The following is a 17,031-nucleotide window of genomic DNA, read 5'->3' on the forward strand; positions in this document are numbered from 1 at the left end:
CATAAGTATAAGCCTAGACTTGCTCTCTCTCTCTCGTTCGAGGACACATTGTGAATATTCGATGGTTGTACATGTGCATAACACACATTTACAACTGTCAACTATTCTGTGTAATTCATCAGAACTTATTTTTTACCTTATGATCGGTTTTCATTCTGGCACCTTGTAGTGTTAAATTAAAACTGCATTTGTATGAGTTGCATATGCATTTCTACATATCTGTACACACAGAGGTGCACATCAAAGTGCAGCTCTGCCCCCAAGTGGTTCAAACCGGTAACCAGACAGCTCTCTGGGTTACTGTCACATTCTTTTAAATGAAACTGGTATTTACAAGTTCAGTTCCTTTAACTTTTTGAGTTTATTTTAAGAATAAAATCAAAACATTGGGTGAACGTCAAGTATTTTGCCGACTTTAGGTTGTGTATGTGCGCGTGAGAGAGAGAGAGAGAGGGAGAGAGAGAGGCAGAGAGAGGGAGAGAGAGAGAGAGAGAGAGAGAGAGGGAGAGAGAGAGAGAGAGAGAGAGAGAGAGAGAGAGAGAGAGAGAGAGAGAGAGAGAGAGAGAGAGAGAGAGAGATAAGAAGGCAGCGAGGAGAGTGGATGACTTTGTTACTCCGCCCGAAAATGTGGTGGGAGGCGCTGAAATGAAGTCTGTGAGCGCATCGGCGAGTTGGGACGCGTCTTTGGAGAGATACGGTGGAAGAGAGGACTCAACGTAACTTCATGTTTGTATTCCTCTCTAAAAGGGGATCCACAGACTTATCAGCCGGGTGTCCAGTTATCGTTGAGTCGAAGCACGAGTCTCAGTGGCTTAGTTGACTCCCGGTCTCTTGGTCGTCGGACAGCCTGCCGTCCATCCAATGTGCGTGAAAGGGCTCTATTTCCTCACCGTCCTGTCTGGACTCGCAGCTTCAGGTGAGACTCCGGTTAAGTGAGAGTAGATAAACCGGGGAAAAATATTTAGTTTTTGTTGATGTGAGTTTTTTCTTTTACTTTGTATTGGGCATAATACAGTCTGGTGTGATCTGTCCAAGTGCATTTTGAATTGAATGTGTTTTAAAGTCACCCAATAACACGTTGTTTTGAGTGATATGTTCCCACTGTGATACAGTAGCCTCTACATGAATGCATTCTTTAAGACGATGCTAATTATAAAACAAGCCCATATCTGCTTTCATCTTGGTTTTCCAAAAGTTTACATCGGCATTGTTTTTTTTTCCTCCCACATCCCAAGAGTGATTTTAAGACGTAACAGGAAGGCCGTTCGGAGACGCTCCCGACAATCAAGTTTCACAGTAAAAGGGAAACCCGTGATTATCTGTACATCAGTGAAAGCTCCGCAGCAACCCCGAAACCTCCAGCTCCGCGCGCCATTGGGAAGGTGGAGAACTTGGCACAGTGGCACCGCGCGTGAAAGTTGACCACTTCTGACGTCATAATGGTTTTACATTCTGCCTTTTGTTACCGGCATCAAATCCCGGTCGCATTGTTTGGGGTTCTATGCAACCTCACTCCTTTCCTGCCTATTACTGTGCATCCGTGCTTACGTTCACACAGACTGTGAAGTGGAAGGCAGATAAGTCCTCCTGCTTCCCGTGCAGGGGGGGGGGGGGGGGAGTCCAGGATACGTCAGTTTGAATCATAGCAACTCAGATACAAACAACCATAAAAACAAGAGACATCTGATTGTTATAGCTGCTCACATCTAAATGCTGCAGGCTAATGGAACATGTTTTAATATTACGAATTCGCACTATCAGGGGCAATTTATTCAGCAGACGCCAGGCTGCTTAACCTTGAAGTAATCTGTGTGCATCCGATTTAAGTGGATTATATTGATTGAGCATGTCCATCCGCTGCCAGAGCCCCATGCAGGGTTGCACTATAGTAGCAAGCTGCTTGTGTTTACAAGGAGCATGTGCCTGCAGATCAGTCAGGCTGAATATACTGTGTGGACATAGAGGGATAATCAAATAACAGCGTGTGTGTGTGGGGGGGCATGTTGGAAGTGATTACAGCTCAGCTGCATCGTATCTGTTATGCCGCAATCATTCCAATCACTTCCATTGCCTTTGGCCTAACTGTGTTGGCAAAATGGCACGACGTGATTAAACAAACCATGCAGACTCTCATCTGGTTTCCAAGAGACATGTCTGGTGTCAAATTGCAATTACCTGCGTGAAAATGGCTGCGATTTATTTCCCATGCTTCACCAATTCCTCCCCTCAGGTACGACAGATAGGACGTTAAAGCAGCACAACACATTGACCCGTCCGCTCGCCACTCTTTTTGACATGATCAAAGACAGTTAGTGTTCAATTGCAGACTTGCGGCCTGTTTTTTTTAAGGAGATAATGATATTGACCTAACAAAATAATCTCTCTGTGCTGCTCCAAATATAATCACAGCAAGTGGATGCAGTGGTTAAAATCCTTCATCGCTCTCAAAGATGAACACACGACTCATTTGTGTCGTGTGTGTGTGTGTGTGTGTGTTCGGCAGGAGTTGTTATATAAGAAGACACTATAAATCCTAATTTGCGTCAAGATACCCCTCGGGAGCAATGTTTTTGCTTTTCCCAGCACCCGATTGGAATTTCTTTCTAGAGCAGATGTGATTATAACCAGATTCAGGCTTTTTGCATTTGTGAGGTGTGCCAGATGCAAGGCCAAAGCAGGATCAGTGAAAAGCTCTTGCCTCTCATGGAGGTGGAGGCTCAGCACAGTCGACCACCACACTAGTCAGATTAAAGCATGTTTTGGGACATGTCTTCTGCTTAACATGACAGAGACCGTGGCTGTTATAACTGTTATGAGGCTCCATGGCAAACATTGGTGTGTCTCCATGGCAAACATTGGTGTGTGCTTTGTGTGTGTATCATTACACCTCCAAGCAGATGTCTCCCACAGAGCCTCCTGTTGTTCTCTTGTTTTGAGCCGTTGAAATATTTAAAAGGAAAAAGTGATGTTTGAACTGCAAGCAGAAGAACTGTAAGTAGTCAGACTTCCCCGGCAAAATCTCAAGCTTAAAGTGAAAGAAACCGCCACATTCAACAGGACATAATCGACATCTTATTCTGTCCTGTTGTCCTGTTCTCTGTTTAATACTTTTCATAATGTAATTTGACAGCAGCTTACATTCAAACATTGGTTTAAAAGCCGGCAAAATAACAACCCAACTGTTGCCGGCTAATTAGAAAAGAAAGATTAGACCAGATTACTCTCATTTCTCCACCGGACACAGACACGGGGCTAAAATACACATTTTCTTTGTCTTTTTTTTTCTTTTGTCTTCTTCTAACATGTTCTTCTTTAGCCAGACGTCTGAAATGATCACATAGCTGACGTGTGCCAACCTGTCCTGACTTACAGGTTTAACACGCCCCCCCCCCTCCGTCAGGTTTACAGTAGACGAGCAGCCTCTTGCATCTGTTTACTGGAATGTAACGCTTATTTCTCTGCCACGGCGGCTCTAATCTCGCCAAAATAAGAGGTGAGGCCGGTATAACAAAGCATGGCCGCGGCCCTTAAGTCGCTGTACTACGTTGACACACCTTGGAGGGCGTCTGTCTCTTTTGTGTTGGGTTGACAGGATTACTTTGAGAGTTGACAAAGACACGTCCGTTTGCAACAAAACACACCAATCCCTGACACGGTTGGCATCTGTGAAGTGTTTGAGCGTGACGGCAAGGCGCTCCCTGCGTCATGTTTAAACCACAAGACTGTGCTCGGCTCCGAGTGTAAGCAGGGATTTGAAATACACTTCTCACTGAGCTGAAACATGTTTGGAGGTTCCTCCGAGGTTTGAGTACATGTACACACACACACACACACACACACACGTCTTATGTTCATCTGAATCTGCCAGTGCAAATACTGCATGTTTGTGAGCATGGGTTTCTGTTTGTGCAGTCACATTCTCACACACTCCGTCAGCTGGTCACTCGCTCTCACGTCTGTTTAGAGTTGCGGTAAACAAGTGGATCTTCCAGCTAAAGCAGCACCTCCACTGGCTTCACTGCATGTGTGGGATACTGCAACAGTTTCCACAGAACATCAGCAGCTCTTTTCGTTTGATGAAACGCAGAGCAGTCATGATGATAGAATGTGATGGGAATGGGAAGTTTCTCCCGGCCTTATTTTCCTTTTCTTTGTTGAGTTCAGTGTGACTTTTGTATGTATTGCTGCGTGCCATTGCTATTTAAAAACGCTGACGCATAGACGTTGAAAGAGTAGTAGAGGCAGCTACTTATCCGGTTTTGCTGACTAATTATTTGACTCTGTACTCAGCAATGTAAATGAATGAGAGTGTAAGTAGAGGAGAGAAGGGGTGAGGCTAGTGGGTGGGGCAGGTGAAGGACACTTCAATGTTCCCTCTTGAACGTTGACGCCCGGCCCATGTCAGTGCTTTTCTGGTTTCTGGTTTCGGTGTCTCACTGGCAGTCCAGTGTCCAGCAGGTTCATGCCTTTGATTATGTACAGTAGCTACATGTGGGCTGTTACTTTTAGCATTCTTTTAGCTCATAGTTTTCTAATGTTGGCCTGATTGGGAAACAAAGTGGCTCGCTGATAATTTAGCAATAGGTTGTCATGGAATTTGGGGACAAACGCACAAAACAGTGTCCAAATGAATGCAGCAGAGGTCAAGATATCCTGATTTTTAGTCGGCTCCAAAGAAACTGTACGCCTACATCCTCCGAGTGGCATCTTTCATTAGATCCTCCCTGCCTGGTAAACCCACATCTTTCAAACTTCATTCCAAAGTTTGTGACACAGGCTTTCTGCCATACATTTGAAGTCCCAAGACAATGTTGAGATGTTATCAGGGTTATTTTCTGATACTTTATAGTGAGACTTTGTAGCGGTTGATGCGGTTAAAATGCTAAAACTTACTGTAACAGCAGCACAAGCCGAGAGGAGTCACAAAGTCCGTGAACTGACTTAATCTCAGTTACACAGCGATATCCATCCAAAGTCTGCATTAGCCTACAAGCTTCCGGTCATTCTCCGAGACCAAGAAGGTAAACCCTGAACACTGTGTCCGCACAGGAGGCGGGCGCAGCATGTTAGCAGAGCAGCAGCTTCAGGGCTGTCTGTCTGTGTCCACACAGGATGCGGTACAGAGTGGGTCACCCAGCGTTTGACGGCGCTCAGAATCCAACACGCTAATATACGCGTGTCAACAAGAAGAAGACCTGAAGAGAAACAATATGCTTCTGCGTTTACATGCATGTAGTGAAATGAAGTAGTATTTTTCTTTGACGAGTGAACTGATCTGTATTGGTGAGATATTTGTGGCCCTTTAAGGCGTAAAGCAAAGAGCAGAGGCTTGTAAGCTGTACCTCCTCCACACTGTGCTTTCTGATCTCTGTATACAGTAGATTGTCATTTGCTTACTTATTCATCTGCTCAAGAGCAGAGGTGGAAGTCACAGTGGGACTGGATCCAGTCTGACTCGCACCGCTGCAGGACACTAAACATACGGCCGGACTAGCTTCGTAGTCAATGTGTGAAGTCCTTCGAGGGTTCGACCGTCCTTCCAGAACAGAACCCTGTGGTCGTGTTGTGTCGGAACGTACGCGTCGGACTCAGGAGTTTGTAATCCCGGGGTGAAGTTGTTGAGTCAGCTGCGAGGTGGGAGTGGAAGATGTTTGATGGATTAATCTCTTATCCTCACTCACCCACTACACGCATCCTCTGGCCGCCGCCTGATGAATTACAATTGGCCTGGAGGAAGTAGGAGGGGGGGGGGGGGATATAGAGGGAGAGGAAGAAAGAAAAAGAGATTGATTATTGTTCTGTTTGGACCGACCTTCAGAGTGTTTCCAAACATATTTTTATCATTTTCTAAAGTGTGGTTCATACGTCTATAGGGTTAAATGAGGATAAAGAACACGACATGCATTTTCAGAATTGCAATTTGTGACATTTTTCATACGAGGAAATGTCTGTTTTTTTGTTGATATGAAAAAAATGAGTGATTTCCCATAAATCACTTTAATAACAGCCTTTAGATTTGCTGTTCCAAACACCCGGTGTCTGGTCCATCTCTCTGGCAGTGATACATTTGGAGTATTATGAGCAAGGATAGTCACCACGGATGAAAGAAAACAGCTCCGCCTGCAGAAAGTCAAACTCAACAGAACATGTGTGAGAGCTGAGCAGCAAAACATTTCAATTCAGTGTTGAGAGAAGAGAGAGTGAGGTCGTAAACCTACTTATGCTCCAGGATGTGCCTATTGATCGTACATTACATTGCCACAAGTATGTGGCTGCCTGAGTATTGCACCTATATGTGAGAGTTGCACTGGCTGGCTGTCTGTGTTGGATGGGGTTGAGGTCCGGTCTCTGGACAGGCCAGTCAGGTTCTTCTTGGGGAAACCATTTCTTTGTGAAACTGTCTTTGTTCTCCAATGCATCACCACGTTGAAACAGGAAAAGACCATCCCCAAACTGTTGACGCACTATTGTGCAAATATCGTGCTATGCTGTGGCCTAAATATTTCCTTTGAGTGGAATTAAGGAGCCCAAAACCATGAAAACAAACCTCAGAGCAAAAGCACAAAAACGCATACCGTTGGCCATACGTTGTATTTGCTTGTCTTGGCTCAACTGCATGTTTATGGCTGAGTGGAATGAACGGAAACCTGCTCAGAGAAAATGTACAGCACGGTATGTTACACACAATGTTGTGTCCATCTTAGGGGTTCCCTCCCATTACAACACTCAACACTTACACTCTCCCTCAACTCCGTGTCCTCCTCCTCTGGGAGCACACTGTCACCTGAACCTGCTATTCCCAGCACTAAGTCCGGCCTTGCATGAAGGACGGGCCTTGTGAATGAAAAAAAAAAAAAAAACTAACCTGGGCTTGTGAAACCTCTCACAAAGGAGAGAAGAGGCTCTTTGTAACCCGCTGAGCTCTTTGTGTGGTTGCTCCTGGCCTAAGTGTTTCCTCCAAAACCATTGCAACGGAGAATCTGGTTTCCTCCGGTGGTCCCTTTGTTTCTGAGCCATAATGAAGAGAGGAAAGGCACAAACACACCGTCTGGGACGTAATGTAATGAAACCAATTTCCTGATTCAGAGAGCCTTGCCAGCTGCTTGATTTCTCCTGCAGGGTTTCCTCCCACTCTCTTGAAGTCCAAGAAGACTTAACATCCTGTTGGCCAAAGGAAAGATCAGGTCAAGTGTATACTGTAAAGGAAACACCTCTCGAACACTGATTGGATATCACGATAATGTTCTATCAATCAATGGATATTGAACTACGTTTGACGAACAACAGCTCTGGTCCCTCTGCTTTCCCTTTGCTGTTCATGAATCTATACGCCCTCAAGCTTTAAGACAACACAAAAACATCTACAAAGATTTGGATTGCGCAATAAGGCACATAAGGTTTGTTCATTCTGTGGATTGTTTTCAAGACATTCAAAGACAAAATATTTAGAATGCCAGAGGATGTTTGCCGAGCAGTTATGACAAGAGGTCAATATACCGAGCATGCCTCTGCAGTGAGAAACACTCCCAGACTGGCCTGAGAAAATGCAAAGGTGTTCGAAAAGTTAAGGTTAAGAACAATTATATCTGATGAGATACGTCTGTTTGTCTGTTAATTAGCAGAATACCTCTAAAAAGTTGAGAGAAGTGTTGGTTAAAGACAGGCCGCGGTAGCTACAAGGAAGAAGTGATTCTTTTTTTGCTGCAGAACATACATCTAAAGATCCTTTCCAAAGCCCAAAACACAGAGCAAAAGTGTAAGAAATGGATTAAACAGTGCGTTTATCTGCTCTAACCGCAATATGCTAGTGTTAGCATGCTATCTACCGTAGCCTACTACATACAGATGTAACTGTGCGTCACTTCTAAGACCAAGGAGCATTCAATTAACTCATGTGTGGGGCTACAGTTTATCCCCCGTTCACAACACCAACATCTACTGTTTACTCGTTTACTCGGAAGTTGATCCTGGATGCTGTTGGAGTTAGCATCTCTGTCCTGCTTTTGTTGGACATGGAGAAGTTAAAGGCCGACTCCAACGACCCGAACCACACTCATGGCCTGAGATAGCGATATGTTCTCTGAACGCATTGGTTAGTCCTCATCTTGACGCCTTTACTCTTGTAAAAATACGTGCTGTTTGGAAAAACGTGAATCCAAATCTCCAAGTAGACTTCAAGCATTTCCCTTATCATACTTCTAACTAGCGCTACACTAAAAAACAAGAACATTTCTGTCGTGCCATGTCTTTTCACTTTACACAACAGTTAGGATTAGTACACCGCCCCACCACTTCCCCCCCAGCTATAGCAGAATGAAAATGTCTTCTGCACTCACTGACTCAGTGCTGCATTAGCATACAGCCTACTATATCTGGCAACGTGAGGCTGAGACAAAGTGAGGCACGTAGAGTTTTATGCAGCTTTAAAACTCTTTGACATTGGGTGGAACAACATACGGGCAGCTCAAACACGACTTGATATTTCTCGTGCCTCTCTGGAAGGCTTTTAATCTTGGGATGGCTGCCAAGACAAACAAAACTAATCACACTTGAGTGGGCTTGGTTTGATTGTTTTACAGCAGATGAAAGTATTTGCCCTCTTTCGACGGGCCAGTGGACCAGCGCAGGTTGTACCACCAAGTAGCCTGGTGTTGACGCGTAGAATCAAGTGCATTAAAGGGTCAGCAAGTTCACTTTATTGTGATATATTGGATATATTGACAGATATTATGGACTATTGCCAACACCATTACATCTAATGAGAATGTGTGTGTGTGTGTGTGTGGGGGCGTGTGCCAACGGTGAGCACCGCTGAGATGCCAAACCCGACACACATGCGACGCGATACACACACGCTGAACAATAGAAGACAATTTTTGACAGCTTTTCCAGTTATTCCTGATGCTATAATGTTCCTGCACACACAAACACACTTTCTCCAGAAGTTATTGTGCGATAATAAGCTGACCTGAGGTGAAATCCCCATGTGCGAAAGTCTTTCATTGTAGCTTTAATGGCTTTAAGTTCAAGCAATCAGGTAGCAAAGTGTCAGCACACGTCACTCAAAGGCTCTAATTTAGTCTTTTTAATCACTAGAGTAGAGTGTTATTGATCTTCTTCAAATGTTTTCACAGCATTTAATAACTTTAATGAGGAGAATATGGAGTAGAGACAAAGTCTGAATGAGAGGAGGCTTTTTTTACGCTTTATAATGATCTGAACTTTCTTTTTTTCTTCTAGCGCTGACTCAGCAGCACCTTTGCGTCAACTCGACATACCTCAGCATTAGAATTAATATATTTGTCTGCACTCGTGCCCTTCCCTCCTCTGTAGGGTACATCGCTCCATCTTAATAAGCCGTGAAAGCTCTCTCTCTCTCTCTCTCTCTCTCTCTCTCTCTCTCTCTCTCTCTCTCTCTCTCTCTCTCTCTCTCTCTCTGGATGCTGGGTGTGGTCAGCGCTATAGCCAGTCAGGTCGTTCAGACATAAACAAGTGACACACCGACATGCTGCAGCGGAATAAAATGGACCGACAAACAAACACTATTATCTGATCTCTGCCTCACAGACTGCAATTATGTAGAAACATTTTTCCATCACTTTGTTATCCTCTTGCTCCATACAGCACTCATTTCCTCATCTGCTCAATCATGCTGCTCCTGCTCCTTCATCACTTAAGCTCACTCTCTCACTCTTTCAGCGTGTTTATCTCTCTCGTCTCTTTCTCTAAATGAGTCAAATTCTGCACTTCGCTCGATGACATGCATCCTCCTCAGCAATCAGTGCCTGCTAATGACTGATTAAATAGCGATCATGTACTTTTAGCTGCAGGGAAACATTAGTCATGTAATTGCGGCACTGTACATAGCCCTAACTGTTCTGTCATTCTGCTAATATCCATTATGCCTTCAAAAAGGCCTGATTAACCTTAATTCTTAATCAGCTCCGCTTGCGTCAAAGGACGGCGTAGTTGGAAGCGTTTTATCTTTTTGTTGCTGAAAGGAGATTAGCAATGCTTTAGCAATGAATTCATACGTAGATTGGTTAAGGGAAGACATTTGGAAAGGAGGTGTTATGGCCTGGAGAACCGGCTTTCTTTCCTGATATATGAAGCACGATGGATCATTTCAGTATCAGCATCCACTTTGGGAGAAGAGGATAGGCATTCCACTATTTTGCTAATCTTCCGTGTGCACGTATACTCGCCGAACTAAGGATGTAAAAATAGAGGGGTTTGACTGTGTATATACTGATTTGATGACTAATGAATGTTATGACAGATTCACACCATTCTCTCCTATTTATAAACCAGACAGAGAGCCTATGCTAGCAGCTCTGAGGCTGTTCTACAGCGGCACATTGGGCTAAATGCTAATGGCACCAAAGTATCGACAGACGTTGCCACCCTAACCCATAATGCTAGCATTGCTATAAAGAGAAACCACGTATTCCTAGTTTGAAATGAGGGACTTTTTGTTAACAGAAGTCGTAGTCATTTTTGTGAGACATGCAGTTGAACATACAACACTCATCCATACACACACACACACACGCAGGGAGTTATTACTGTCTGTACTGATGCAGCCAACACTGATGTTATCTGCCTAATGAATATCGTAAACACAGGCAGTTTAATCCACTAACTTCAGGGTTTTCCGTATACTCAGGTATAGGAGGAAATGAGATAAAGGTTGCAGAGGAGGCTTGTTCCCTGGAGTCCATCCATCAAAGCATTATTCTGTTGTGTGAAACGCGTTATTTATTGATGCAAGTAGAAGTAGGCCTACCTTCCTTATTTTCAAGATTGTGAAAAACAAAAACAAGCAAAAACGACATTCCAATGACAAGTGTGTTTTCATTCAGTAAAAATACAATTTTACGTCTGAAAAAGGGAACTGGCGATTTGCAAAGATGGGCATCTCTTGCGGTGTGTACTGTGCCTGTATTGCTCACTCCTCCCAGGTTTCATCGGGCTCATTTAAAACACATTCGGCTGTTCGAGCGCTGTCAGGCCGCAGCGATGAGAGAGAAGCCCGTCTATTTTTAATGCTACGTGGGGGCCGTCTGGTTGCCCCAGTCTCTCATCTCAGCCCACAGGAAACTCTCCCCAGCCTGATAAGGAACAGAGCACGCCGCCTTAGGAGCCAAGCCCCCGCTGACATTTTCCCAGCTAGCTCCTGCCTTATTGCTCCCTCTGATTGTAGTGCAGGGGTAACAATATAGTACAATTTTCCCTCCTTGGACTTTTATTATTTCTATACTTTTGAGCCTTATGCCAGTCGAAATAGGGCAAACCTACCTCAAGTCCCTTAACCCACATTTTAAATAGTGGAATAAAGTTGAATCCATCTTTTTAGGGTTTAAAATATATATATATATATATATTTTATAAGTTGTAGTAAGAAGTGTGAAATAGCTGCAAGTATTGAGCAACCTTTTTTAAGGTAATTGACAGCTAGAGGTTACATCTCATCTATTTACATCAGACAAGTATAAACCTGATGTTAGTCATCTAATAACATCTAATAATCTCATATCTTATTCATGATGAAGTGCCTTCCAGGCTGCCCTTTTAGAGGAAAATAATACGTGATGCAATTTCCTCTTTGGTGGCCCTATGGTAGATAAAACCTGCTGCGGTACCGTCTAAGGTGCCCTTAAAGTAGAGGAAACATGATGAAGTTCTCTCTAGAGTTCCCTTACAGAGGAGAAAACATGATGAAGTTCTGCCTTGGATGTTCCTATGGTAGATAAAACATGATTACCGGTATGGGCCCCTTCTAGTGGAGAAAACATGATGAAATGCATTCTTGGATGCCCCTACTAGTTGAAAGTTCCTTCTAGTGTACCCTTCACCTGGAGAAATGAGATGCAGATTATTGAGATTATTTTATGTCCCTCAGACAGCCAGAGTCCGCCACTGGGGACTTGATCGGCTTGTTCGTGCTGTGACGTTTACCTGTCGCCAGACAGAAACTCAGCTTTAAGGCTGTCTCTGTCTGAGATAGTGCATGCATGTGTGTGTGTGTGTGTGTGAGTGCTCACCCCATTCTGGGGTGCTCCATCCATCATTATGTGGAAGAGCCAAATCGTTGCCAATAGCCCTCTTTGTTGCTCCAGTCCATTCATTTTCCATCTAATCGGGCTACCACGTAACCTGTAAAGATTGATATAGTCCACATCCATATAATCTACACCAGACACTCAATTTCAGCCCAGTCTCAACTGCAGTAGTGCAGCTAAAGTGACTATTATTCACCAAATGTCACAAATGTGTTCTGCTGATCTGAAACCAGTTTGGACTTTCAGGAAGCGATGAATCAGATGTTTGAAAGGAAAATCTAATCTCGTACTTTCAGCATTTGGACCAATCTGTGGGATTTGACGATATACTGTATCTACTACAGATACAGTGACAACTGAGAGTTGGTGATTTCTCTTGCAGCAGCACTGCGTAGGCAGAGGCCGGGTCACTGAGTGCATTGTATGTACTCGCTCGGCAGGAATTCACTGATGAGGTTGAATTCATAGCCTGTTGCGTTTTGTGGTTCTTTCACAAACCATTTATCTACGTGTTGATTTTTGCTCAGTATGCCCTTCGTTCCGCTTCTGGGTAAACTCTGCTGCTGTTGCCATGTGTTTGTATCTGGCAGGCGTGCTGCAGGTCAGCGGGATGCGTATATACACCAACGGGGACATGGAGGCCGTCAACGGGACGGATGTTCGTCTGAAATGCACATTCCAGAGCTCCGCTGCCATCAACCCCGACGCCATCGTCATCTCCTGGAGCTTCAGACCCCTCAAACCAGGCCAAGAAGTGTCGGTGAGTGTGTGTGTGAACAAACATTAAACCATTGTGTCTGGGAGCATCCACCCCCTCAGCCAACTGAGAGAGGACTCGGTGAGTCATCCGGCTCCCTACAGTGCATCCAAGCCAGCCTCTGTGTGTGTGTGTGTGTGTGTGCATATTGAGAAGATGCAGCAGGTCTGGTTTTATTTATTGTCTTTATTTCTCTGTGAGTTTAAAGTACCTTCCTTCTTTCAGACTCAGTTTGGTATTTCCATCCGTGACAATCCATCCATCTGACTAAATCTACCCATCGATTTCCACCTTCAGGTCTTCCACTACCAGCAGCGGGCATATCCTCCGTTAGATGGCATTTTCAGGAAGCGCGTCAGTTGGGACGGCGACGTCATGGGCCGTGACGCCTCCATCGTACTTCAGCAGGTCAAGTTCACCTACAACGGCACTTACATCTGCCAGGTCAAGAACCCGCCGGATGTCCACGGCACGGTTGGAGAGATTCGACTCCGTGTGGTCACCACAGGTCGGCACTCTGAGTTTCAGACACATATTTCTTTACATATTCCAAGGATATATTTGTATTTGATCTGTCTCTGAAAACATCCAATCAACTCTTGCTGAAAGCAAAAAAAGGGAGGACAGCACAGGATAATTAAGCAAAGGAAAATAATATTTAATTTTAGAGAAACTGCATGAATGGATTGCATTTGATTGCAATCCATCCGACAGACGCAGACGTTGAGTCACATTATTCAAAACAACAGTTCTCAGTCTAGATATCTAAAACTAATCCAGCAGATGTTGAGATACTTCCCAGCGCAAGTGAAAATTGACAGGAAAAGTCAGGGAATAAACTGTAGGATTCATCCTCTGGAGACCATGCATGTTTGTACAAAAGGGCCATGGGAGCCCATCCAATAGTTTTTGAAATACAGTATTTCAGTGAAAACCACAAATGTAAGACAGTGTATTAGGGAACGGGTAATATTCTTCTATGAACATAAATAAATACTAATATTGTGGAAGTTACAGGAAAGTCGTATAACAACAGAGTCCACATTTCTGCTCTGCATCTTAGGGCCAGACCCAGACGTGCTTTAAAAGTGATCAGTCAAATCTCAAAAATCAATGGAGAGAAGCCAGGATGTAGTCTGTTAGGACCAATGAGAAGCCGAGCTGCTGCGCTCTGATTGCTGCATAGATAACAGCTTCCTGCAGACACACAGGTACAAATACACAACGCCTCTGAGGAGTTGTTGGTGTTGTTGCTATATCAAGCTCAGTCTGCGTTCTCTGTGTTTCCTTCTCACCCCACAGCCTCTTTCTCCGAGCTTCTCCTCCTGGCGCTGGCCATCGGGGGCGGCATCGCCGCTGTGGTCATCCTCCTCATCATCATTTTGTCCTGCAGGCGGTGCAAGAAGAGGAGACAGAGACAGCATGAAGGGAACGAGGAGGCTCCCCGCAAAGAGAGAAAAGACCCCACTGTGTGGTAAGACCAAGAGAAAGACAGAAGGGGGTGAAAGAAGGGGACAGAGAGAGGAACCGAAGAACCCTTCCTCTCTCGCTCTTTGTTCAACTGTGGGGATCGGGGCATGTGGCGCTCCTTCTTGGGGTCTGGGGCTCTTTTCCTTCTGGACGTTTCACCTCCACCTTCCAGTCCAACCGCAGTCTTTGGATCCCAAACCTGGACCATAGATGATGGGCAGCTGTCACTAACCAGATATAAATTAAGAAAGTGCCTTTGTATAGGATGCTAGATACAGAACTGAAGCCAGACTGTTGTGTAGCTTTTATGATGTCACCACGTGCCTTTCACTTCTAGAGAGAAACAACTATATTATCAGTTCATCTTTGCCGGTTCAGCTAGTTTAGAGTAAATGTGTTGATGATGTGGAGGTCGAACAATGGAATATTCCTGCTGTTTATTTCCCTACTAATACATTTCGAACCCCAACAATGCAGTACAAGCCGCATGTTTGATATATTGTTTCAACAAACAGTAGAAACAGTGGAACAATGAAGGAGCAGCTTCCTAGCTTCTATTGGAATTTTGTTTTAATTACCAGATGATACACGATGAAACCCCATGAATATCTGTGATCTGTATCTATCAACCCTCATTTCAAAAGTTGTATATCAGCTGTCTGTTCCGCTTCACTGTGGTTCTTCTGAGTCCGTGTACATGTGTGTTTTGGTTCACTACTGGAGTTATATTGCTGTGTTTTTCTGAGATTCTGCGGTGTGATTAGCCTGATGTTGAGGTTCCTGCAGAAATGATCAAGGTGCTATCAAATAATCAAAACCTGATGGAGAGCACTTGTTGGAAACAGACATTTCACACAGTACTTTTGTAAAAAAACAAACAAAAAAAACCCAATTTACTAGCACACAGTTAAATGAGATATCAATTCTAAATGTCATGGACAAAGTAACAGATCTTTTTAACAAGTAGCCTCTCTGGTGACCAATTGTCTGTTTATAACAATGAGCTGTTTTGTCAAAAAACATCTTTTTTTTTCTGGGCACGTGGGCCTTCTTTGTTTCAATCTTGGGTTTTCAGATCTCTCTGTAAAAGCCGCCATAACTGGTTACTGTCACTGTGCTGCGATACTGTAACCATTCATCAGACTAAGCACCTCAAGGAAAAGTTGACAACTTTGCTGTCATCTTGGTCTTGATCAGATTTGTTCAAACTTCAAACCCACTCACTGAAAAACTTGCCGAAGGGAGGAAATATTTGTCACCCAATCAGATGCCGATGGGTAAACAGATGAATGATCCAACCTTCGCTCTCAACTTGGGACGACTTAACCCTGTGTGGCACTAACCCTTTGTTCCTGCTGCTGCGCTTGTGTTGTCTGCTCGTCGTTGTCCTGTCCTCATTGTGTGTGACTTATGCACATGCACGCACATACATAATTCATGAATATGTCATGCATGGATTCATATCACGCTCTGTGTTTGTGTGTGTGTGTGTGTGTGTGTGTGCTATGTTTCTCCCCCGGTGCATGTCTCCCTCTCCCCTCTGTGTGTGTCCCAGCCACCCATCGAGGGCCGTCCACCTGTATCTGTCAGAGACGTCCATAGAGATTGACAGTTCGGACGGCATGATCTCAGATGCCAGCACCAAAAGCATGAGCTCCTCGGAGGAGGAGGGCCCGAGCTCAGACGAAGAGGAGGACGAGGACGACTCCGACTGAGGATGTAGGGACAGTCAGGGAGACAGAAAGACTGATGTGGAACCAGCAAGGAACCCCGCTGGAGGGATGCCCAGATGGCACCTGTGGACCTCGGTTCTATCGAGCGGAGACCTGATGAAGACAGCGCTGCTGCCTCTGTGTCGAAAAACAAGCACATTGTTCAAGAATGGGAGGAAAACGGAAAGAAAGTTATGTTTAAAGAGTAAGAACAAAGAGATTAGAGCGATGAAGGTCAAGGCTTCAGGAGCAGAGTCGTTTTACTTTTGAGAGAATCCAGATCTATCCACATGAAGGAAGAAATGCTGGATTTTACCTGCGAGGCCTCGGAAAAGAAAGGCATTATAATCCTGAAGCTGGCTACTGTGTCCTGAAAGGAAGAAGTGCCAAATCACGCTCAACAACTATCTGTTGTCTCACACGGATCTTGTGAATAAGTCTCGCAAGGCTGAAAACCTTTCTTTGGTTGGCTTTATAGACAACGATATGCCAAATCTGTAAGTTTCTCGCTCACATGCTTTGCCAAAGCATTTATGCACAACCATACCTGCCAGTCGCAGAGCACTTGTTAGAGGCAGTTTCATCCTCCAGTTGTAGGCTTTAGGGGGCTTATGTCACATCGGATTACTTGGATAAAAGAGCATAACTGTGATGTTGCCGTCATTAAGTCTTAAGGCCAAATACTTGATCAGCTAGCGAGCCAACGTATGCTGTGTTGTGTGGCGCCACACAGTCAGATCTGAAAACCCTTTGATTGCAACATGTCCGTGAGAGCCTTTTATCTCGCCGTGCATCTGTGAATGCATCACGTCTACCAACAAATGATATGTGTGTAGATTGTTTTTTTCTTTCGATTTTTCTTTTATAGGATAAAACCAGAAGTATTCGATCACATTGTTAAAAAAAGTCACTGTATGTGTTTGTTATAGAGCTTTTATATATATATATATATATATATATATATATATATATATATATATATATATATATATATATATATATATATATATATAATAAAAAGATTTTAGAA

The 17,031-nt window shown here is 44.1% G+C and overlaps 1 protein-coding gene across 1 annotated transcript; it reads left to right on the forward strand.

Annotated features, from left to right (window-relative positions):
- The first annotated feature begins 683 nt into the window (after positions 1-683).
- On the forward strand, positions 684-16,927 carry LOC306779910 (myelin protein zero-like protein 2). The gene is made up of 5 exons (XM_079272007.1): positions 684-916; positions 12,653-12,822; positions 13,117-13,327; positions 14,122-14,293; positions 15,845-16,927. The coding sequence occupies exons 1-5, from the start codon at positions 862-864 to the stop codon at positions 16,002-16,004; spliced, it is 768 nt and encodes a 255-aa protein (XP_079128133.1). The 5' UTR covers positions 684-861; the 3' UTR covers positions 16,005-16,927.
- Positions 16,928-17,031: the final 104 nt, after the last annotated feature.

This window comes from Melanostigma gelatinosum (genome assembly GCF_949748355.1).
Source record: "Melanostigma gelatinosum genome assembly, chromosome: 7".
Lineage (NCBI taxonomy): Eukaryota > Metazoa > Chordata > Actinopteri > Perciformes > Zoarcidae > Melanostigma > Melanostigma gelatinosum.